The sequence below is a fragment of the Choloepus didactylus genome, chromosome 7 (genome assembly GCF_015220235.1).
Source record: "Choloepus didactylus isolate mChoDid1 chromosome 7, mChoDid1.pri, whole genome shotgun sequence".
NCBI classification, from domain to species: domain Eukaryota; kingdom Metazoa; phylum Chordata; class Mammalia; order Pilosa; family Megalonychidae; genus Choloepus; species Choloepus didactylus.
Window position 1 is genome coordinate 25,584,627 of NC_051313.1, and position 26,568 is coordinate 25,611,194.

General features: G+C 34.3%; 1 protein-coding gene across 1 annotated transcript in view; it reads left to right on the plus strand.

The window, feature by feature from the left end:
• Window positions 1-26,568, plus strand: part of LOC119540500 (triadin-like) — a 151,290-nt gene that overhangs the window by 39,420 nt on the left and 85,302 nt on the right. The window contains exons 7-8 of the mRNA XM_037844621.1: window positions 10,620-10,670; window positions 16,799-16,849. Of these exons, the coding sequence (XP_037700549.1) occupies window positions 10,620-10,670; window positions 16,799-16,849 (102 nt within the window). The remainder of the gene's footprint in view (window positions 1-10,619; window positions 10,671-16,798; window positions 16,850-26,568) is intronic.

Sequence of the window (26,568 nt, forward strand, 5' to 3'; positions counted from 1 at the left end):
AGGGTAAAATTGGGTCACGTCAATCATAAATGTATCAAATACAGTTAATGTTGTGTAATAAAAAATATTCCATTTTTCTTTCATCTAGGAAATGTTTTAAATTCGAAAACAAGCTAATTTGTGTCCACCTGTAGAGTTTGTCTTTCTTTGTCTTAATGTTATTCTGTAAACAGTGATGCCCAACATAATTGTACTAGTGTTTGAAATTGTCACAACAGCAGGTGAAACCCAAATACTATTACATGCTTTGTATATTTCTTGCTATCCTCCTTCATCTGATCAGGTTCCTCTATTCTTTCTGCATGCTCCATGGTGTATCTGGAATCTGTGATGTGTATTTCTTGCAGATTTATCACATACTTTCAAGTGAATGTTAATAATATCTCAGAGTAATGATTTCCCTGAGAGAAGCTTACTTATTTGAATAGTAAATGTTTATATTCCTTTGTGTATCCATTATTTTAAAAAAGAAAGAGAAAAATTTGACTTTTAAAAATCAATGGAGTAAAACTGAAGGTTTAGTTAACATAAATTGTATTTAAATATTTGCTAAATATGTGATTATAAAATAACTTATTTGCACGTGTTGACTAAGTCATGCTGTTGACCCTCAATAAATGTTAAATGATAATAACAATATGATTGATTCCTGTGAATTGCAAACTTTTTGCCAATGATTTGTGCTTCGGTTGTTTAATATTTATTGAGCGCCCACAACAGGCTAGGCGCTGGGGAACCAGAATGAGGGACTTAGAGTGGCCCTGACGAAAGGAGACCTTGCAACATCTGTGAAAATGGGCATACTTTGCTGGTTTATGTCATTTCAAAAGAAATTTTGACAATTCTCCACTGTCTCACTGCCCGATATAACACATTTCACTTCTTATTCATTTATCAATTAATATTTTTTAGAATGATTTATTCTTGCAATTAGGTTATTTCATTTATGGGAAATTCCTTTTTTGTTCCTCCCTTCTTACCTTCTTTCTTGCCTCCCCAACTTCCCCATTCCTTTAATAAACAGGCAGCTCTAAATACTACCCATTGCAGCAGAACAATACTTATTCAAGGGAAATTTGTATTGTTATGCTGATTTCCAACAGGTTGGAAATCAGCCACACACCATTTGGTTCATGTGATTCCAACTTTTCTTGGTCCGTACGCCATTTAGCACTAAAATGGATTTTAGCTCAGGAAAGGGGCAATGCATGTTGATGATGCTGGTGAGATTTAGAGGTGATGCTGGGAGACTACATTAATGCCACACCTTTCTCCTAAAAGCTGAAGGGTCTTTGTTATTAATGATATGTCCTCTCTGATAAGCTAGTGTGCAACTTGTTCACCCTTATTTTAGGCATAATATACTAGAGGTACATGCACGTCACACAGAGAGGTATTTGTAATGTACAAATTTCTGTTTCCATTTAAATATTCTGCCTTTGAACCATCATAATATGGACCACTCCTCTGTCCACTGTGGCCTCTGTTCCCATCTTTTTCCTCCCTTTTCTTAGAAACTGGGCATTTTATAGAAAAGCACACTGAAACCATAATAAGATTACCCTCAGGAATCTCCCCTGCACTTCACACTGGGATTATCAGACTTCTCAAGAAACAGACTTAGCAACTCTCAGGTCCAAAGAACTGGTGAAGAGATAGGTTAAATTAAGTCACCCGATGTTACCAGAACAGACAACATACTTAGAAGCAATGTGTCACTCCTACATTGCCTGTATTCCACCTCTTCATCAATATAATTTCTTGATGGAATGTCTATCATTCTTTTCAGTTCTTAAAAGTACCCAACTTTTGACATCAAATGATTGTTCTTACCTCACCTACCTTATAATTCTCAAGGACATTGAGTTGCCAATATGTCTGTTTCCTATTAATATTTACTTTTACTCCTGCTACTATCCTGAAGCTATGTCAAGTTCAGATTTCTTTTCCCCTTTCGTATCTTTAGTAGAAAGCATATTACAAGCTCCTACGTTATAAAGCTGATTGACCACAAGCAAAGATTGTTTTCTAAGAGGTTTTTATTTTCCTTTTTATTGGCGTTTTTGGGGGGCTATTTCTAAATCTATTTTCTTCTAAAGGCCTGTTTGGAAAAAAGAAAAACAGAATTGTCATACACTATCTTGAACAAAATAGATTAAATTTAATTGGTGTGCCACATTCTGGAACAGAGTTTAAACTCCATACTCTAGAAATCAAATTGCAGAGATCAGGTGAAATTATCCATCTAACCTCAGGATGTTGTTACTTTCTTCTCACTGTAAATGAAATTACATAATTTAGGTCAGATCATTTCAGAAATGAACATGAAAATTTTATCAAAATTCAAACTAAAATTTACTTGTACTTTATTAGCTATTACCACTCAATTTTTTCATGGAATGACAATAAGCCAATTGAAAAGCAATTATTAAAAGACAAAGTTTAATCCAGATCTTTCTTTGGAATTTTGGAATGGTAAAACACAGGATTAAAGAAATTTCTTTATCATCAAACTTCTTAAAAAGTTTGGATTTTCTCTAACTTGATTTTCTTTAATACAAGTAAAGAGAGGTAATACTCAGAAAATACTCATATAAAACATCCATGTTTCCAGCAAAGACCTTGACAATAAAATAATGGTGAACAGTTCTTAATTTGGGGTGAGTGCATTGTAATGCTAACTTGAAGAAGAATGAACTGATGAAAGTCAGTGATGTTTAGGAAACCTGTTTGAGCAATAGAGTACAGAGCCATCTCAAAATGTAACTTGGGGCTAGGCTTATCCCTATAAGTAATTTGTTCTGTGTCATTGGGATAGTCACTTTCCCTGTGCATTCCTCTTTCATAAACTTAAATTATTTTACTGAACAATTCTTAGAGGCTCTTCTAGCTCTGATATTGTAAAATTCTCATTTGTAAGAAATGTCTCTCATGCCAGAGACTTTTCCACTTTGTCCCAGGCTCTGCAGAATGGTCTCAGTCTTCTGACTGCAAGCACGATCTGCATAAGACAAGAAAGTTAGATTCAGATTCTAAAATGAAAAGATTTTAAAATATGGAGCAAACAGATGATAACACTGAAAATATTTGCTAGTACGTTGAATTTCATTTCAACCTCAAATAGTACATCTCAGGAGAAAAGTAAGCTATTGGCTGTGCAGTTAAATGACATGACGATTCTCTGAATATGAATTTAATTATGAGAAATGGTAATGATGGTGCACCAGATATAGAAGGAATGTCCATGACATCCAAAAATAGCCACTATAAAAATTGGTACAAAAGAAAATACAGTCTTTGGAGACAGAAGAATGTGGATCACACAACTGTGGGCGACTGGTGTTTTCAGTTATAGACTGTTTGAAAACAAAATGGCAATAGTGGCTTTCTACGAATTGCCAGTTCTCCCATACATATAAAAGATTCTGTTCTAAGCAAAAACTTTGTTGATTACATTAACACAAGGTCAGAAGAAAAATTTGAACTAGGATCTTTAAAGACTCCCCATCACTGGAAGGATGCTGTTTTAAATTCATAGCAGGGCATTATGGGTTCTACACCAGCAAACCTCAGTGATCTTTCAGCCTTGGCTCATTGCATCTGCTCCAACTTCTATACCCAGTGATTCAGGCACATGAGGTCTCACATGCCATGGTTTGCTCATACTGTTTCTTATGTCAAGGATGTGGCTTCTCTGATGGCAAACTTTGTCACCAATTTCAGAATCCGATGTCAATGCCAGCGTATCTGTGAAGCCTTCTTTCTTTCCCTCAGGTAGAGTTTGTCATTTCTTCTGCTGAGAATCTAGAACCTTGAGTTTGTACCTCATTCATTGTACTCAGTCTGTCTATACGGGTGTGTCCCTGCATAGATTGAACTCCATGCAAGCACTGCTGCCCATAAAAGACACTCAATAAATATTTATTCAATTGATCAAGTCTATCCTTTAAAATATGAAAGTGGAAATTCCTTTCAAAGTCAAGGCACTTTAAGAGACCTGGGGTTCTTGTTTTGCATGGTATCACTGTCCCACTGGTAAACACTGAAGAAAGGACAGGTTCTGGTTTGCTGAAATTGTATTCACTTTTTTTTTTGTTGTTTTTGGAGTCAAATCCAACAGAAGGTTAAAAGCACTGTTAAAACAAAGATTTTTTTAAGTGCATGAAGGAAATATAAAAATAGGCCACTAAGTATATTTTAAAATACTCTTTTTGAGATTCCATACCTTGAATAACAGATGGATATATATATATAAAACACCACTTAGAGCTAATTGTATTAATATTCTTAAGATAACATTTTCCTTATATTCAATTTAATTTCTTCAAATTTTCTATTTGTATCATCTCATAAAATAAGTTTCATGATTGAAAACTTAGACTATAATGAGAATGATTCCCAAGATCCCACATAAATTGTTGTAGAAGAGGATTTCAAATTAAGAAAAGAAGTACAAAGATAATATAGCATATGCGTAATGAATAAGATTATCATAAAAATAAAAACATACACTATGTATAAAATAAATAGATGATTTGAGATTAGTACAGGAAAACTAATTGAAATATGTATATGAATGTAGGAGTGTGAGATTATTCAGCATTGGAAATTTCCCATCTGACATTTCTTATATAATAAAAAGTAAAATACTAAGTAAATATTAGTTTGAAATATACAGAATTGTCATTTTTTGCCTGTCAAAACTGTTGAATCTTGGCAATTTCATATCATTCAAACTAATCCTTGATATTAATTATAATGAAAATTGTGGAAATAATACACTAACATTTGAAAAAATTAGATGAGTCATTTTTATCAAATATTGGGGATATTCACCAAATTTGGGATTATGTTGACTAGCAAATTTCCTATTTGTAGAGGAATAAATGTTCATGTAATTTATTATTACATCATATCTCAAAGGAAACAAAATAATAATTATTGAATACCATTTATTTGAATTTTTATGGATAAAATCCTCAAATATCAAATCTCATTTATGAGGTGATTGTCCAAGGTCAAATTGGTGATTCTGAGACAGAGGCTAAGAGTTAAGAAAAAATGATGCATTTGGTCCTCTCTCCACACTAACTTTTTCTACAATATTATCTTTACTTATTCCCCATAACCTATTACTTAAATCTTTGAGCATAATGCTCCAGGTCTGTGCAAGTCCAAGTCTGTAATAACTCCTAGAATTTGAGATCCCTCAACATAAGTGAGAAATATCTTCGGATATAATTGGGTCCACTGATTATTCTAAGGCATAGACAATCATAAGAAGTCAGAAGAAGAAGGAAAGTAAAACTATCATATGTTTGGGGATCATGGATTATTTTATAAAACTCTTTTACCTTGATTATCAAATTTCATTTTTCATAGCTTCTAACTATCCCATGAATGTCAATACTTGCATGACAAAAAGGCATAAGATGAACTAAATGCACCAATATTAGTTATTGTAATTACAGATACTGGTTTATGTAGATACTATCTGTAATGTTGTTATTTAAACACCTTAGCTATGTTGATTTTACAGAGTTGGGAACTAACTAACCATGAAAGTTGACCAAATTGATGATTAGGCTTCTCTGTAAAGACTAGAGGGTTAAGTTTCTTGAAATTTGGTCATCAGGAAATTTGGCAAATTTATAAATTCACTTAATAAATAATTATGGAGTTACTAGTATGTGCCAGAGGACATGGTCTCTGCTTCAGAAATAGTATTTAAAGATGCCTGTGTCAGGCTGGCAATAATGAAGCTTGATGTGATTTGGTGATGCAAATATGTTCAGTCTTCACTTTTAGGGACCATTCGTGGTGCCACCTGCTTTATAATCTACTTTCTCCCTATGAGAAGAGCATAGGGTAGTGTCTTAGCCTTAAAGTCTGACTCCCATGGTCTGGGTTTAAATTTAACACTGACCTTGGGCTAAGCTATTTATGTCTTTTGGCTTTAACTATCACATGTATAAAACCTAGATAAAAACTACCTCCTTGGAGAGAGGTTAGGATTAAAAGAGATGTTATGTAAAAGTGGTTATCCATGCAAAGCACCAGCTTTATCAACATGTTTATATAGGAATGACCAAGACCCAGCCCTGCCCTCAAGGAAATGATAATGTTACAGTAAAGTTCCTTTCTTGATTCAAACATGTGAACAAGAACATGTTAGGTTGAACATGAGTACATGAGTAGAATTTCATAGCTAATAAAATTTTCTTTGACAAACAAAATCTTTTGTAGTGGATTTAGGGCTCAATAGCTCATTCTGTCACTAGGTTTGTATTAGCTCTCAAACATAGAAGTTAAAACCATATGCATCTAATGCCTTATCAAGTAAAGAAGTGCTAATTTTATAATTTAAAATCATCACATATTACTGATCTTTTGGAAAGAGATGGGCACAAACAAACTAAAATTCACCTGACAGAGGTTCCCTCCAGAATTCTTATTCTGATTATTAAAGTGTAATGAAGACCCTAGTATCATAGCATGTTGCAAAGTCCACTCCTTGCAACCAGGCTAAAGTATCATTATTATAAAATTTGAGCAGAATTTAGTCAAAGCAGAAGGAACTTAGAGAACTTTTTGGAGAGCTTCCTCAACAAAGATAATTTGAAGAGATACCCTACTATAGGGAAGAGCTTTCCAAAAGGACTAAGAAACTGAATCCACTGGGCATGACTTCCTCTCTCATGGAGATCACTGTAAACACATTAAACAAGTTCTGTGTATGTTGGTGGTTTTAAATTTCATAGCATGATCCATGATGCGATTTTAACATGCTGACACAGCCTAGTTTGCCATCACATCCACAGTGCTTGAGTAATTGGAGGAAGCTCTTCAGAGGTGAATTTACAAAGTGTAATATATGTAGGTGCTTTCAGGCCTCACTATTTCTCCTTACTAAATATTGATCATATAGCATAACTTTGGAGAACAATCTCATCTGAAACTTATTTACAGCTTTTTAAGGAATGCTTCACCATAGTATCCGAGTACTGACAACACTCTTCATATGCTGTTCAAGCAAATTTAAAATTAGGCTTTTTAGATTGTCTAATCAGACAATTGCCAAAATTTTCTTCTTTTATTTTATAAAACATAAACCCCAAGAAATAAATACAATGGAAACTCTAAGATTAAAAAAAGACACTGACATACAAATATTATTGAACTTTAAGTACTAGAAAAAATTATATTGTAAGAAGTTAAAAATATGTGTATTAAGTTCTTTATCCTATGGAGTAGAGAACAGTTACATGTATCATTAGGACAAAGAGAAGGTCAAAAATGGCTTCCCAACCAAATCATATTTAATTACAAAGTTAATGTACAGTGTCCTGAATAAAATTAATCCCTGGTTACATCTTTTCAGGATCATTCAAAATTAGTATTACTTAAAACACTGATGCATTCTATTTTCTCTCATGGTAAGTATAAGCATATTGTTTAAAACTATTTAGACATGAGAATTTTTGATGTATTTATTTATAAATTTTCTGAGTTTAGAATAGATAGAAGACTCTTCTGAAACAGCTTTTCTAAACTATCCCTGGTTATCAAAAATTAGGTTCAAAAAACATAAAATGACAGCTGCATGTAAGGTATTTATGTAGTAAATATTAAAGCAGTATCACTAGGAAGCAACATCGAGATATTATGGGAAAATTTTAATATTTTTTAGTGCTGCATGATGACCATTATTATTTACACTCTGAGAAATTATCAGGAATAATTAAACTAAGAGATAGAGCTCTCTCTATGGTTCATTGAAATGTTTGTTTCCATTAGAAAAAAAGTCCAAAAAGTTTGGACATTCATCTTATTCATTATGCACATCCAAAAAAAAAAAAAATCTCAAATTACCAGGCATATCTACAAAAGAAGTGAATGATGACAATTTTCAGTTTTGAAATGGTATATTTGAGCATTTCAGTAGAGCTGAGTAAGACAGGTTAAGAATTTTGAGTTTGGTTCTTTGCACAGCGAGGAGGCCTGAACTTGTTGATGTCTCTGTTAGGATTTTCTAAGCCTTTAAATTTCAATTGTTTTTTTTGTTTGTTTGTTTTTGTTTTCAATCTAGCCATTCTTTTTTTTTTTTTTTAAGTTAAATTCAGTTTTATTGAGAATCTAGACATTCTTGGCATTCACATCCTCCAGAATCATTTTTATTAGTCATCAAAAAATGTCACTAATAATAAAATGATACTGAACTTGATCATTAAGAACAATGAATAATAAAAAATAGCCAGATCAAAGGTATTATTAATTATGCTTATTTCCTTTAAACACACTTGAGTACTCATTGAATGGGATTCAAAATATTTGACCTTTGTGCTGGGAAAGCACTCTAGCACTGATTTCTTCTGTGATAAGATTGTTTTATTATTTTAGTCTTTTTTTCTTTTTAGTTTCATGGTTTAATTTTTTTTATTATTCTTATAGAAAGAAACATTTCCATGTATACATGTTATCATCTACAGAGTTGTGTTAGAAGAAAAAGCAAAAACTTTTCTATTTATTTTTCATGTTTTATAATCTTAACTTTAAAAAAATTATTGGATTCATTGCTATTGATCATCTTTTCTCTCCCAAAAGGAATAGTTGCTGTCTAGTTATTATTAAAACTTAACTTGTGTAGCTGTTTTGATCACAGTATACATCATCTATTTTTAAATATCTGGCCATCAGTCATCAAAATTTTTAAATTTAGGGTTATTACCAGTACAAGAATGATGTATAAAGAGAGGGGAATTATATGGAGATCAGATTTGAAACATGCAGATAAAAAGTGATGATCTAGGACATCAGTCTTTTTAATTTTTCACTTTGTATGTATTGTTAAGAAAATGATGTTTATTAATAAAAACAATGTCTAACTTTCTGGCTTATATTGCCTTTTGTAGACTTAGTTTATTCCCCAAGTCAAGTCAATCTGTGTAAATAAAGCAAATAATATTTGTTTGCAAGCATTAAAAAATGTTACCGGTGATATTGATAGTCTCTCTTTATAAATGAGACTACAGATTGCTTTATTTCTGCAACACCTGCATATAATCTGTACTTCCCCTCTGTTTCCAAATACTTAATTGGATATTTCCTTTTTGGGTGTCTTGTTGACACCTCAAACAAAATACATTCAAAACAAAATAAAAGCTCTACATCCTACATTTCATATCTCAGTTAATGGCAAGTTATCCTTCTGTAAACCAAGAAAGAACTGCAGGAGCCACCCCTAGGTCTTTTACCTGATTTATATCCCACATCCAATTAAAGAGCTAAATGGGCATTCCCTGACCAGTGAAATCTACTCAATTTACAAGCCTAAACCAAAATGGCATCTCTGTAAAAACTTTCCCCATTTTTAAAAGTACAGTTAATCTTTTCTCTATTATCTACATAAATGTACTGGTGAACTTATCATGTGGAACAATATTTTATTTGTTAGCTGTTTGTTCCATGTATTATTTCTGTGTATAGACTGCTCCAAAACTTGTAAGTGTAAAACAACAGCTGATTGTACTTTGCTTTTCATTTATTGGATCTGGAATTCAAGCAGTATCAGTTTGTCCATGCTTGCTTAGGTATTTCATGCAATTGCCATCAGTCAGATGTTGGCTTGGTCATAGTCAACTAAAGTCATCAACCTCTGGATGCCCAAGATGACTTACTGAGGTGGATGACAGTTGAAGTTAGCTGTTGGCTAGGAGCTCACCTTGGGCTGTTGACTGGATGGCCTTTATGTAGCCTCTGCAGCGTGGTGGTCTCAGTTGGACTACTGCCTTCCCAGGTGGCTCCCCCAGAGCAAGTGTCTCTTGAGAAGCAGGAGGAAGCTGCATGGCCTTTTCTGAGTTACCCTTGCAAGTCACAGCTTCACTTCCAATGTTTTCTGATGGTTATGATGACTCATGCAGCCAAGCTGACTCACCTTCCAAGCCAGGTGTCCTTATGCGCTCTTCTCTCCTTCTAAAAGAAGCCCTTCTTTTCATTTCACCTCTGTTGGTCTAAGTCCTTTTCATCTTTCAAGGCTTGTCTCAGTACCACACACATAAAGGCTTTTTTGATCCCATTATTCAGTGATGGGAGCCAATACCTTTGTGGCTGAGTTCAAAGAGACATCTGTTCAAATACCAGGTCTCCTACGTAAGAGCTACATATCCTGAGATAGTTATTTAATCCCTCTATGTGAAAAGTAGGAATAATGGCAACCTACCTACTTCATAAGGTTGCTTTAAGGGTTAAATAACAAAGCAGTACAGAAAATTGCCTAACACAGCATAAGCATACCATAAATATTACCTATTTATGTTATAAATTCTTTATCTGAAGGCGATAGTATTGTATTTATACCTTTCATAACAGTGTCTATCAAAGTTTGCCCTTTGTGATAATAAGCTGTGGGTGTATTTTCTATGTTCTGTGTATTTAGTTCTGATGCCTTCCATGCAAGTGATCCCAGTAGACAACTGTACTTTGAATACAAACTCAATACCCCTCTTTTCCTTTAAGCCTCAGTAAAATAGAAAAAAAAAAAACAAAAAAAACACAAAGATACTCACACTTTGTTCTCTGTTATTTCTCATAACCTTTCCTCCCCATAATTTCTCTTGCAGAAATTAGAAAAGAAAACTCTGGGAAGACTTCTTCAGTTCCAAAGGATAAAGGTAATATGGTCAATTTAACATACTATTAGAAATTTGTCAGCAAAAATTTATGCACTTAAATGTATCTGAGTGCATGGTACATTAGAGGAGTCTCTCTTGAATAATTTGTGGGTCGAATTTACACAGATTGCATCATATTTTTAAGAACACATTTATTTTCCTGTCCATTAAAGATTTTCATCTTGTTCACTATGACAAAAAATTGCTTTGATTACAATGTCAGGGAATAAAATGAAAGAAAAGAAAAAGTATTTTCTTTAAAGAATTTAAAAGAAATTGTTATAGAAGAGAAGGAATATTATAAAGGACTTTCTTCCATGCCTCAGGCGCCCTTCCTTTGATCCACTTATAGATAAATATTTAGTGCATATTACCTTCCAAACATTTGCTAATCGTTAGAGAAATAAAGATGGTGAAGCTGGTAGTGAGGAGGGGGCTGGGGAATTGGAGTTCTGAACCCCATTATTTTCAAGTACTCTTAGGCATGTTCTGTTTGTCTTTGTCAGGCCAGGTTCCTTATTGCTGTGGAAACTATCGCCTTCTTTTTCAGTTTTATGACTTCAGCCTCCTCAATGGTCTCTGTCCTTTCCTTTTTGTCTTTCCAAATCCCAATCACCCTTCTAAAAATAACATCCCATAAACGATTAATGTTTTTCTATCTACTTCAGCCTTCACTGAATCCCCTCTCTTCTGAATTCATACACTTATAACATTGATAATACACTCTGCAGAATTTATATATATAATACATATATGTGTATATGTTGTTACCTTTTATTAATCAATTGAAATGCCATCTATCAAAAATAAAAGAATGCGAAGCACCAAGTCGTGGTGTTAATCACCTTAATTTTATGTGGACTGATAAGTATCACCTTCAGTAATTATTGCGCACCTAATATGTATTCTTCAGTACAGCTACTCACTAGAAACCAGGAATATGAGAAGGACATGGTCTATGCCCTCATGGAATTTACAGTGTTAGTTACATAATTAAGTAAAATTATTAGAACCATAGAGGAGATACATAGGGCACTATGAGAGGGTATAATAGAAAAATCTAATCAAGTCTGAGATGTCAGGGAAGGCTTTCTTTTAGAAGTTAAAAATTCAAGCAAGAAGTATAAGGAGCTAGCCAGGCAAAGGTGCGGGCAATGATTTGGGAGAAGTCCAGGAGCAGGGCATCTGCTCTTTGCCAGGCTCACTGATATGGATTTTATATATTTTGTCTCAGCACATGGCATTTGCTAACACAATTATAAGTGATGAAGCTGAGATTTAGATAATCTAAGTTACCAGAGTAACAATTGCTAAGGGGTGAAGGTAAAATTCAAAGCCAAATCTGTTTGACTTTAAGGTCCGTTTTTTTTTGTTTTTTTTTTTTTTTTTCCCATTTTAACATTGACACTGCTTGCTCCTTAGAATAGGGTTCTGTATTTGTGTTCTTCAAAGCCCTTGTGAGGGTAGAGCTCATCACTTAAGTTTGGAAAATATTTTTGACCTAGATGCATTGGATATGAGATATGGAAAAAGAGTTTGGGTCTTTTTGCTAATGGGGTGGCTCCACTTAATTCCCACAGAGGATTATCTATATTTCCCCAGTGATTATCTGTACTTTGGAAAGGAATCGTTTCCATTTTATCTAACATTTAACATAAACAGTGTCCTTGATTATATGCAAATCAAATGAGTCTTTGAAACAAACTACCGTGAAAATCCCCTTATGTATATTCTGTGAAATTCACAATTTGCTAAATATAAACCTCCACTCCTTCCAATAATATATTTTGTTAATGAACAATAAGTACTGTAGCACTTAATATCACAGCACTATTTGTACCATATATTATTGCTTACTCTAAAAGCAGCTAAAAGAAATAGCGGGGCTCACCTCCAAAGCTACCCTTCAACCAATGAAGACTTAAAAGACTTTGCTTGTGCTGAAGCCTAAACTAGTTGGAAAGGGTAGTTGTGATAATCCGTCCTGGAAAGGGTTACCTGGAGGATTTAAATCCACACTGACCACTGACCAAGTAGGCTCCTATAATTTCTACTAGAGTTGTTATTGTTATTAATGTACAGTTGCAGGCAGTTTCCCAGTGTCCACTTTTCTCTCAATGTAGAACTTTCATCTGTTTTCAAGATATCACTACAATCATTAGAATATCATGTATATAAAGTCTATTGTATATGGTTAATGATTTAGGACAATTTAAAATGTACCTCTTTTTTTTTTTTCAAGCTGCCTTAATGCCAAAAATATCTCTGTTATATATATGGAATAATGTTTTATAAGAACTCTGTTATGCTCTTTGTTGTATGAATATAACTAATCATTACTAAAAATCAAAGTGAAAAAATTAAATTACTACCTAGAAGATTTGAGAGACTTTTTAAAGCTTCTGCATTGTTACTGTTTCTGGAGTCTCTTTGGAGCCTGCTGCCATGCAGTGGCAGAACCTGAATGCAGCAATTTCAGTTGCTTACAAGGCACATATTTTTTAGAGTCATTGTGTTTTACAAGTTATTTCTATCAAGCATCTAAGAATTGCCTTCATTTATTGGTCTTTCACAGATTCCACCTGCATGCACACATCCAAACCCATGCTGAAGCAATTTGGTACAATTCTAAAAACAGCTTTATTGCAGAGAAATCATTTGGGGCCACATTTACCTGTTGATAAGCAATAACCATGAGTAAATTAGGCATTTGGAGAAACATCAGTAAGTTTGCAACTAATTTAAAGAGATACAGAGAGCCTTAAGCATGATTGTTCCAAAACAGAACAGAGAAAAGACAAGTCTTGGTTACTTTTGCTGCTGGTTCAGCTGCTGACCTGCCTGGACTAAAGGATTCACGTAAGCCCTGTAATTCACCCGAAGGGGAGTAGCACTGCTCTGGTCTCGACCACTGTTCCGGTTTGCTAATGCTGCCATTTTGCAGAATACCAGCAATGGATTGGCTTTTATAAAGGGGGTTTATTTGCTTACAAACTTACAGCCTTAAGGCCATAAAGTGTCCAAGGTAAGACATCACCAATAGGGTACCTTCACTAAAGAAAGGCCATTGGCATCCGGAAAGCCTCTGTTAGCTGGGAAGGCATGTGGCTGGTGTCTTCTTGCTCCCAGGTTGTGTTTCAAGATGGCATTCTCCAAAATGTCAGCATCAGCTTTCAAAGGCTGTTTTCAAAATGTGTCTCTCAGCTGCAGCAAGTGTCTGGGCCTGTGTGGCTCTTTTTAAAGTACTCCAATAATTTAATTAAGCCCCATGCTGAATGGGTGGGGCCATACCTCCATGGATATAATGTAATCAGAGGTATCACCTACAGTTGGGTGGGTCACATCTCCATGGAAACAACATAATCCAAAGGTTCTAACCTAATCAAGAGTAAATACTTCTGCATCCACAAGATTGCATTAAAGAACATGGCATTTTGGGGGCCATAATACATCCAAACCAGCACAACCACCCAGGAACCAGAATACCCTAATCTTCACCCCTGTAACTGGTTTCTATTCTTTGTAGACTCATCTCTATTTCATTGCCACTTGCTTTGAACAGACGGTCTGACCTATATGAGTGTGGAAGTTATACCCATGGAGACCAAGGAACTTCAAACTAAACCCAAACACTGCAACAAAGAGATTAATTTCTGTTTCTCTGAGAATGCAGTATTAGCACCTTTGGGTTCCTCTGTTACTGGAGCAGTATGGTGGGCCCTTAGAATTGCTGTCTAGTGACCCAGACCTGTGTATGCTTGGATCTAATGCCAGAGAATTTTCAACAGGGCTTCACTTGCTCCATATCCTGATAAGCCATCTAACTAGCTCCATGTCCTGATACTCAGGACTAGGAAATTGATGGTTCCCTAAATTCTATTTGTCTTCAACATACTCTTCCTTGGCCTTCCCACTCATCGAAACAACATTATAGCTAAAGATGAGTAGGTAGTCTGAGGACTCTGGAACTGGTTCCCAGCGATGCTATACTTCATCTGGACATCATCCCAGGTCGTTCCTGTCTTTGTCTCTGTAGGCATCGTAAGGGGAATGGAAAACCTGAGACCATTTATCTGTTCTTTTGTGAAATTTTCCTCTATCACAGCCCCCTTGCCCAGATTATTTTGACAGATTTCTGGTTTATATGCCAGCACCAGTAAAAATTTTCTAGACCCTCATAATCAAGAGTCATAGCCTACCTGTAGACTCCCTTAGACAAACGCAAAGAACCTACTCTATTTGTAAAAAGTGAGCCCCTATATTATGCTCCTGACAAACAAGACAGAAGAATGGAAGAGGGTCTTAAAAGCTGACCCAAATCACTGATATAATAGTGCCTCCTTCCTACAATAGATGTGCAGGATTTTCATATCACACTGGTTCTATTATTTTGTCAGATTTATTACCCCAATCACTTCCTTGGGTTGGAACTAGCCAGACTGACCTGCAGACTTTGTCTATCAGGCCAAACCTCTTGAGATCTAAAAGGACATTTAGAGGAAATGAGCTGTAGGAAATGAGCTGTGGTACAAGAGATGAGCCAACCTGGGAGTGAAAGGCATGTTTCCATTAGCAAACCTGTAAATAAAACAAAATAAAACTTGCCAATAAGAATCACTTGTTTTTTCTGGGAACTTCTCCAAAGTTTAAGGTGATGAGTATATGGCTTTTAAATTCCCCATAAAAGTGTAATTTCACCCCTTCCTTTGCTTCTCCACAAAAATGAAAGTAGTGCTGGGTGCAGCTAGGTCTTATATTTTGTGAGTACTTTTGATCTCACACAGACATATTTAAGTCAACATGCTGAATCTTGAGTTCTGAGACTCCAGGCATTGCACTCTCCCAACCCACTGGGAATCCGTCCCCACCACCACTCCTCATTTCACAGCACATTGATTCTTTTGGTTGAGCCAAAAAATGCTGAGGCAGTAAATGACCCCCATTAGCTTGAAAAAAGCTAATGAAGCTTCCCAGTGTTTATGTTCAATCTATGGCTCATGATTTCATTTTTGCATGCTGAATTTAGAAAAAAAAACTGTCCTATTTATATTTAACACTATAAATAACAATGCTGACATTTCTTTGCCACCAAGCCCATTTTTAAAAAGAAAATCTGCCTGCATATGGATGTCTAAGGCTGTAGTTATCTACCACGAGGAAGGATTGAAGTAGAAACTCCATTTTAATAGAACCCCTAAATCCATTCTTAACAAATCTAGAACCACCTAGACTCACTTAATTCTAAGTATGGCACTAAAGTGGCATCTTCATGTACAAGTGCCACTGTCATGTTCTCCATATTTCCATTCAGTACAGTAAGTTGGGAATAGAAAAAACAGATGAGAAGGAGAGATCACTTTCTTTCCTTCCTTTCCCACTGCATGAAAACTGATTTTCATCAGTGAAATGGATACTGAGTTCTAATATTGCAGAGGAGACAAGAAACTTTTATTTTTTAATAGGCTGCCTGTTGAGGACAGATGATGATGTCCAAGTCACTGTGCATATACTTGTCTGGAGCCCATAGGATCAGAATCACATCTGTACTGAAGCAGATAGAAGAAATGAAGTTTTATTTCACTTTAACTAGGGACATTTGTTAAATTTTGGGAGTTCGTAGATGAAATTGTCTCAAATTTTATTTTATTTTAGTCTTGTTCTTGAAATTTGTTTGACTTAAATCAGATGACTAAAACATCTCATTTAGCATGGTTATGCAGGGCTTTGCATTTGATTGCTTAGTTTTTGAATAAATGTCACTGGAAATAGAGTTAGTGCTGATTATAACTGTTTGGGGGGAGACTTCCAGATGCTGAAATCATATATATATTTAGATTAGAGATAAAATAAATTCCCATCAATCCAAATGCCCATCCTCTTAAATGGACAAACAGATCATAACTTTTTCAACAATTTAGATTTACGCTAAATAAAAATGATCAGGGATGGGTTTTTGAATTCTAAACTGTTGTTTCTTTGTCTCTATATACTTAAAATCATTTTTGAAATAAAGCATCATGCCATTTCCTCCCAAGTTCATCCTAATGATAGCTTACTGACTCCATTATATACCTGTTCTCAATTCTTTTTATCTTGGCTTCAAATATATGCTCAATGTTTCTTTCCAGAGCCAATCAAGGGGAAAGAAGTGAAGGTCCCAGCTTCCCTAAAGCAGAAAGGTAATATTGTAAAACGAAATGTGGAACTGCATTGACCTACCTATTGCATATTCAGTTATTTGCAGCAAAGTAATGTATCATTTCTTTCTCAGGCTCTTGAAACTACAGCTTTCATAGGCTCTGATATGTTTTTCAGCAGTGAAAAAAGAATTATTTCCCATCATCAAATTCTAAAGTGTACTATGAAACAACAAAGGAAACAGTAGCTGTGTCAGAAATACTGAGAAAAGCTTTTAGAAATACATATTCTGTTCTGATAGCAGAATGAGGGAATCTATATTTTATAACTTTCACAGAGAGAATCTTAGGAATAGCCAGGGAAATCACAGATTTAAGATAAATGAAATGAATTCCTCAGTGATAGGAATTCCTCAGTGCTAGCTTGCTATTCTGTGAGTTCAGATATAGTAGAATCCTAAGCAAATTTTACAGTCAGAGGGAATTTAGAGATAAACTATAGTTCAATCCCTTCATTTTGTAGATGAATACAAACTGAAAAATCAAGAAACTTTTCAAAATTATTGTTTGTGGCAGAGTCACCATTAGAACTCGTATCTGAAAGAAGCACTGTTCTTTCTGATGTGCCTTGTTGTACTTCTGGCTTTTCCATTATAAAAGGCTTGGAGTAATGTGAATTCTGATATGCAATGCATCAAGTTGTGTTCCCTGAAACATAAGTAATTATGCTAAGTTCTGATGTATCACATTTCATTTCTAAATAAGCCAAGTAATTCTGTGGGTGTGGCATTGTGTCACCATTGTCTAATATTTCTAATTTTCAAAATTAGCTTTATAAATTTGTCATTGTATCCATAGCAGTGAATCATTAATACCATAGAAACCATGAAATATGCTTGCTATACTGAATGTTAGAAATAGAGCCTGTTTCTTCATTTACCTGGAAGAGACTTGGATGAACAATTGAGCAATGCAGGGGGATTTAATGGGTTAAAAAAATCCCAATCTGTTCGCCTTTTTCATTAAAAAGAAAAAGACTGCTGGTGAACTTGTATAAGCATAAGTTGGAGTTGGCAGAGAGATGGGAAAACAGTGGGAGGAGAGCATTGCCAGAAGAATCAGTCAGAGAAATGAAGGATGCATGGAGAACCCCATTAGTCAGTGTAGCAATGTACAAAAACTACCCTTAAGTCATATTTTTCTGACTTTGCAAGTAACTTTAAAGTAAACAAAATTGTTTTATGAAACATAAGGACACAACATGTTTTTCTTCTTTTTTCTAAGCCCTTATATATTCTTGATTAAAAAATATTTAAAGCAACATGGGGTCAAAATCTATTAAAACATTTATTTTTCATTTTAGAAATTTATTATCATGCTTAAAACTTTATCATAATTATTCCCTATGAGAGCAGTTAGATACCGAATACCTTTGGTGACATATCCAATTTTATCTTAATTTGGCAAAATATATAAATTGGGACATTTTGCTTTGCAGAAGAATTAGAGCATGATACAATAAATGTATGAAAAGCAGATAAATCTTGCTACCTTTTATCATTCAAAGATTGAATAAATTGTGAAAACTAATGGGCTCTCCTGAATTTACTTAAATGCTAATGTATTTTAAGTACATGCTAGATTTCTTTAAAATGATCTGATTGTTGATTTACTTGGGATGTTTGGCCAACAATCTAATCTGAAACGATTCAGTGCATTAAGTGATTTAATCACAGAATGATGTTTTAATTCCTTGCCAATGTAAATGAGAAATATCAAAAATTGAAGATGAGACAGGAATATTATACATTTCCACATTTTAATTAAGGAATATCTGTTCATAAAAATGTTTTCCCCCCAGAAGAAACACATGTGGAATACATACATGAATGATAAATAGTTCAAGTTTCCACTAAAACACTTCGTGTTTATTTTAGTCTTCCATCACTGGAAATGTCTAATCAAGAAGCTCCACTATTTTCTTCTACCCTTCCATGCATTCCCTTTCCACCATCACACACCAGATGGTCAGTGTAGCACCAGTCAGCTCCTGGTCAGATAGTAGTGGTGATGGTGAGGGAAACATATATTCTCTTGGTGAATATGCATTACTTTAGTTAAATCCTCATTTCATTAACATTGACTGTTAATATTTTCACACTGTTTTCTTCCTAATTTGTAATGATCTGCATTGCTAAGTGTTTGTATAAAAAGATTTCAGTGAAATGTAATTACCAAAATTATTATTTTAAACCCTATTCTATTATAGTTTTAGAAATTGAGGCTTCAAATATTGATTGCATCAGGATATTTCACTAGTCATAATATTTTTTAAAATTTTCCTATTTAAAGGGACAATGATCTCTCTTAGTAATGTGCAAGACTATTAATGGTGCTTTGAAATGTTGTGCATTGGATTTCTTCTTCATTTTTCTTTCAAACTAACAACAAAAATTCAGGTCTGTGTTGCTGAATGTGAATGTCAGCACTTTGACATATTTTTCTTCAGAAAAGTGTAATCATAACAGGCAAAGTGACTTTCACTGTCCCTGTGAGAGCTGATGAGTGCTATCTCATGCAAATCAGAACAGTCATGTTTCAAATAATTCCTTGCTAACAAGAAGTCAATTTTAAGAGAAAGTTTGTTAGGCTTTTGACTCATGCAAATCTGTAACAAACAGTTCTACATTTCTTTTAGCAAATAGAGAGCTTCTTCAAAGGCTTAATTGAATTTCTACTGCAAGAGTGTAGACATAATAAAACTATTACCATGCTTGAGTGAGGACTTGATCTATTTTGTATTAATCTTACAGGATTTAAATAACTATGATATTCTTCAGAATAAAGCTGAAGACATATTTTAAGTTAAGCACTTAAATCTGGGTATCCACCACAATCTCCTATTGAGTTAAAATAAAATATTTGGTCAGGATCCCTTGCCCCCAGATTCTGATTCAGTAGTTATGTGCTGGAGATAAGAAATCTCTCATTTAAAATTCCACAGTGGACTTCCGGGGGAAATGGCACCAAAAGTTCAAGCTCTGATGTCTCTTCTTGGCTCCAAATCCTTAGAATGATAGCTAAAATATAAATAAATTAAAAATACATACCCACATATAAATCAAGGGGGAAAAGTAGATGGATAAAAAACAGAGAAGAAATACAAAGCAGTGAGCCAGAGTGTGTCTGTGAGTGCTGTGCTCTGGTTTCTAAAGCAGCAGAGCTGACCGGAAACTGTGCTACTGTAGGGTGAAAACAGCAAAGTGCATTGCCATAAGGACGGGTTTGAAGCAAGTATCACTGCATTTAACCAGGGGCCGAAAGGGGGCCCTCATTCAAGAAAAGAGGCCAAAAAAAAGTTGCTGCTAACAGTTCTCGGGGTCTACAGTTTATATGAAAGGAGGAAATAGACTCAGTCTCTTATCCAGGCCCTAAGGTCAGTCACCTGCTGCTGGATGGGTGGCTGATTCAGGGATACCCCTGAGCAGGCATCTCGAGTGATCCAAGTAAAAACTGGACTAAAGGGAAAGAACCACACAAGCACAATCCAAAGGACAAAAAAAGAAAGAAAATAAAAAGCAAATAGACAGAAAACAGCAACAATCACAAATTGCAAACCAAATTGTCAAGTCATGTGAAAAAAAAAGTAATTCTAAGATAGGCACCTAGATTGGGTGTTGGCGTTGGTTGTGGTTATGTGGTCGTTCTGAGGCAGGGTCGTGAGGAGAATGTGTAACAGCAGCATACAGCACTCCCATTCCCCGTGCCACTCGGGAAGACTTGACTTCCACCCTTATCCTGAAAAACAATGGATTTTGGGGGGCAGTTGGTGCTTTCTGCCACAATATGTATATAAGTTTGAAGATGGTTCCAAGAGCATGAAGAAAATATGGAATAATACAGACCAGGTTGGTAAAATGGTTTATGGGAGGGGTGACAAGGGAGGAGAGGGATCCAAACATTAAAGGAAAATAAAACATTATGACTAAACAAAACAACAACATAAAACAGATATGCATGACATGATAACAAGTATGCATTTATATAATATTATGTGCTTGTGTATAAGTATGCCTTGAAATAAAATAAAATTAGAACAGGAATTTTGTGGAGGAATTGACAAAAATCTCAATAATGTTGATAGATTTTAACAACCTTGATAAGAAAATTGTATGTAAGCTTGCCAATACTACTGATTGTTTGTTTTTTGAAAGATTAATGAAATGTACAAACTTCTGGCAAGATTGACCGCAGAAGGGGAGAAAAAGAGAAGGAGAAAAGAAGGAGAAAGGGATGGAGAGAGAGTACAGAAAGAGAAAGAGAAAAGAGAGAGAACACAGATAAATATTAGGATGTAAAAGGGCATGAGAATGTTACAGATGTTAAATCATAGGTTAATGTTGTAGCCAACTTCATGCCAAAATGTTACAATTTAGATGGAATAGGCAATTTCTAAAATAAATTTCTAAGGACCCAAATTTACTCATAACATAGAAAATTTGAATGGATTAATAATCATTATCAAACTTTAATCCAAAGTCAAATACTTTGTCTCCCAAAGTGTCATAAGGTCCTTTCACAGATATTTATTCCCAAACTGCCAATAACAAATAATTGTATCTGAGGCAAATGACTTCAGATAACAAAACAAACAGGAAATTTACTTAAATCTTTGTATGATGATAATCCAATCTGGATAAAGTAAAAGATACTTTAAGAAAAATTAAAAAATTCTAAATAAAATACTAGTGGATCCAGCTCTCCATAAAGCATTGATCCCAGAAATGCAAGGATTATTAACTTCACAAAATCTATCAGGGATATCCACCTCAATAATAGGTTACAAGAAAAATTTAAGCCATCTCAATAAATAAAGAAAAAAGCATTCAATAAAATCCAGCATTCATTCATTATGCATTTCATAGCAAACAAGATAATAAAGGAATTTCTTAAGCTGAAAACACAGTTCTAACATTATGAACATTGCTATAAAATCAGGAACACAAGAAAAATGTGGTGAAAAATTGCTATAAAATCAGGAACACAAGAAAAATGTGGTTCATACTTTTCAACATTGTATCCAAGGGAAAATGTATAGAATTGAAGAGGCCAAGTCAAAGCTGTTGTATTTGCAGTTGTATTGTCTCTATAGCAATCGCAAGTTTATCTACAAACAAAATTTTATGAATGAGACAATTTAGCAAGACTTTTAGATACAAGATCCATCTACAAAAATTAGTAAAGTTTCTGAACACCAACAATGACTAAATAGAAAATATATTAGACAAATGACCCTATTTTTAACAGAAACAAAGAATTCATTTAACTGAAGAATACATTTAACTAAAGATGTGCAAGACTTTCAGGTATAAAATTATGAAATATTTTTGAAACACATAAAAGAAGATCTGGGCAAGTGAAAAGCCATTTCCTTTCCATATCTAGAAGATAGCACTTCCCTTTAGGTTAATAAATAGATTCCAGTTGAAAAGTCAACATTTTTGAAGTAGTACGTGGTAAATTGATACAAAAATTTATTTTGAAATGTAAAGGCCAAAGATTAAAAAGTAAAAAAAAAAAAAAAAAAAAAAAAAAATTTGAAGAAGAATAAGGTGGGGATTTGCTTAATCAGATATAATTATTTATCATAGAATTACTTTAATTAAAACACTTCAGAGGGTTGTGGAAATATCAGAGAGTAGGGAGCTCCAGGACTCAGTCCTCCCACCAAAACAACAAACAGGCAGGAAGTGTCGGAAACAATTATTTTGAAACAATGGAGATCAGAAGATCACTGTACATCATTAGGGAAGAGCAGAATAATTGCTCAGTAAAGATCATAAAGATCAGTAAATTGCTCTCTGCGAGGCAGCAACCAGTGTCCACTCCCCTACTCCCATGGCGGGCCACTGTGAAGTCCAGCCCCGGACCAGCTGCTCATGACAAAAAGGGACATAAAAATCTTCCCCAAGTAAAGGGGTGGGCACAGCTGATCACTGCTCATGGCTTTTGATTTGTGAATTCAGGTCGCTGACGTCTCAGCTTTCTGTTTTAACCCACCCTGGAAAGGGGTGGTGGTAGCGGTGACTTAAAGACTCCGTGCTTCTTCAGGGCTGCAAGTTATAGTTAGCTGAAGGCCTGAATTTGCTGGCAGGGCTCAGGAAATCTCAGCCTGGGAAGAGCTGTTGGAGAAGATCTTGGCACCTTTCCTGATCCCCTCTGCAGGGCATTTTGGGGTCGGTGTGGGCTCTCTTCCTGGGCTTTGGCCCTATTTTGGCTGAGAAAGACTCACTTGGGAAAGGTCTCTCCATCGTGCCGCCCTTCCAGAATTCACCTGCCAGGCAAAAGCAGTTTGGGACAACAAAAGGAGTGTAGAAAACTGTAGAGGTGAACAGGCTGGGCATGGTCTCACTGGTTTGAAACAGTTAGAACAAGCAAACTCATCATGTCAGAATCTAGAACACAGGATGTCACCGGGTGGGGTGAGGATAAGGAATGGGAAGTTAAGACTCAAAATTACAAGGTTCCTATCTGGAATGATGGAAATGTTTAGGTAATGGATTGTGGTAACGGAAGTACAACACTGTGAGTGCCAGTAACAGCACTGAAATATAAATCTGAATACTATTAAAAGGAGAATTGTTAGATTATATATATGGTTACAGAATAACAATAAAAAAATCCACAGAACTACGCTACGCAAACAGGGAACCCGAAGTGAAACCATGGAGTTTAATTTATAGTACAATTATAAAAATGTGTTACCATCAATTGTAACAAATGTCCCACACCAATGTAGGTGTTGGTGGTGGGGCAATGTGTAGGAATCCTGTATTTTATGCATGATTGTTCTGTAAACCCACAACTTCTCCAAAAAAAAAATTAAAAAAAAAACAACATTATGTAATTAGGTCAGGTATAGGAAAATACACTGAGGTAGCAGAACAGTGATCCTAGAAATGGATCCCTGCATAAGAAAATTTATTATCTGACAGATGTATCATTGCTATTATTGGGAAAACAAATGGAAAAACCATTCCAGTCTTCTCTGTAGAAAATAAAGATTAGATTGCTTTCATGCATTTGCCCAGAAATGAAGAAATATCCCAGAGTTTATGGCAAAGACAACTTCAAACAATCAGGAAAATAGGGGCAAATATATATATTTCTAACTTTTGGTTAGGGTAGCAGTTCTTAAGATACAAAGGGAACAAATCCAAATGGGAACCACAGGCCACTTACTGGAGAAATATATTCTCTATGCATATGATGACAAAAGATAAATAGCCAGATTATTTCTGAAACATCTACAAATTAATAAAAAGTAAAACAAACAACTATAATTTCAAGTTTATAAATTTATATGTATTTACAAAATGGCTAATTGAAAAACCAAATATATTTATGAACAGTAAAAGTATAAGTGATTTTATGTAATGAGTATTGCTTTGTCAAATTAAATTCTGGCCAAAGAAATTTTTTTCCATCATACAATACAAATCAAATGGACAAGAGAGAAACAATAGCTGGAATCTATCTGAAATATGTTGTTTTTTTTTTAAACATGGCATTTATATAAGCCTTATATTAATATTAGGAGGATATATGTAAAGTACTTTTGAATAACCTTTAAAGAATAATGATTGCAGTCAGAATTCAGTATCATGGGCTTGATACTATTTTAAAAGGAATACAATTCAAAATTACTTCAATATTTTAAGAACCAGTTTCAATAAGAATGAATGTAAAGAAGAGTATACTGCACTTTTACTTACAAAAACCCTCAAGGTAAATACCAGTAAAGAACTTGCTGCTAGAATTAACAAAAATAAAAACTGAGTTATACTGTTAGTGGTGACAATAATAACTCACATTACCATTGCTAATTATTCTTTATTTCAATTGATTTTGATCCTCATGACTTAGGTATTCCAGGTAATGCTGTTCCCATTTTAAATGAGACTTTACAAAATTAAGGAGACTTTCAAACAAAATGATTTTTGTTTTGGTTATTTTAGATGAAAATATACACTAATTAAGTGCTTGTGGAATGAGTGAACAAGTAAAGTTTGTTATTTTTTTCCTATATGCTCATTAGTGCTTCTAGGTTTTTAGCTTTCTGATTCTTCTCCAACCCTTTCAATTTCTCCTGTTGTACTTTTTCCATCAAGTGCAAAGTGATTGTCCATATTTCCATATATCACATTTGATAAAAAATATTTTTCCTAGCATCTAAGACTCTTTGATGAAATAAAGCAGATTCTCATAAAGGCATGTTAATGCTTTCTTTATGACAGCTTAGTAGTGACAAGGAATGACCAGCAAGTAATGGGAGATTTTGTGCAAATCTAATTTTGTTCATGCACAGCTTAATGAAGGAACTGATATATAACAATTGTGTTAAATCTGGATTAGCCTTTTGGGAAAGGATACTCCAAATCAAATATGTAGTCAGCAGACATCAGCGATTAGTTTCCCAATCTTTCTGTACTCTGATTTTGTGTCCAGCTAAGATTTATTACATATGTTTGATCTAAACATAGCAGAATAAAACAGCAAACACTACCTTGGTTTTATCAGGCATAGTCAGAAAATTTTAGGATGTTCATCCATCTCTTTCACTTGAGCTTCCAACACATCATTAAATTGACCATCAAAAGAACAGCTGAAAACACTGGTTTTCTTTATTTTTACACTTATTTTTTAGATTAAGAATTAATAACCATTAATTGTATATTTGCATGACAAGTTATAGCTTTCAATGACTTTTGCCTTGTAACATTTGGAAGGAAGCTTCATGTGACATCTAAAGATCGGTATTAGTCATTGAATTTGATGTGAAAAAGCAAAATCTTTTTGAGTTATAAAAACTGTTCAAATGTCACATCACACTCATAAAATCAAGTGATTCAGCTATTTAGTTCCAGATTCTGGCCTATAAAATTAAGTTGAGTTCATACTGTTGCCCTCCTTTCTCTATAATCATTCTCTTCTGGAAGAAATGTATAGAACATATTAAATAAACTTACCTATGCAGATTGAAACATAATGACATTTTAAGTATAATAAATAAGGTTAGAGTTATAGGATTTAGAAAGCTTAAACTGTCAAAGGTTCATATTTTATCATGTACATTCATCTAAGTAAGTTTTCTTTAACAAATATCAAGAACATTTTGATAAGTAAATAGTGAACAGCAAGAAAAAAAAAAGGAAATCTGTAAATAATTTTACTCCACAACAAGTTTATTTAATCGTAGAGGAAACTATAGAAACAAGAAAACCTTGATGCATTTTCCAAGCCTATATATGCGATATTCACATTTATTACCATTTCTTTAATTGGTGTTTACTATGTACAAGTTTAGCAGTTTTAACTTTGTTAACTGTTCTAGTAAATTTTGTCAGTAGCTTTTTCAAATTAATATTGCAAAAAATAAATAAGCTTAAGGAAATGATCCCAGGATAATTTCCCAAGTAAGACTTTGAACATTTATTTTTTTACTGACACATTTTTTTTTTAATCACTTCTTGGAATGGAATAGAATGCTGGGAGGACTCTTTCAGAAAACTTCGTCTCACCTGCCTTTTTCTCTGGTTCTTTAACTCAACTAAGGACTCTTCAAAATATATCTGAAAACATTTCTTGAATCCCTAGAAGCGTTTTGTTTCTGGTTTCATTTTGCTAAATTCTGTGCTTGGTGCTTTAAATTCCAAAAATGCAGGTCTCCAATTATAGAAATAGCTTAGAGAGAGACATAA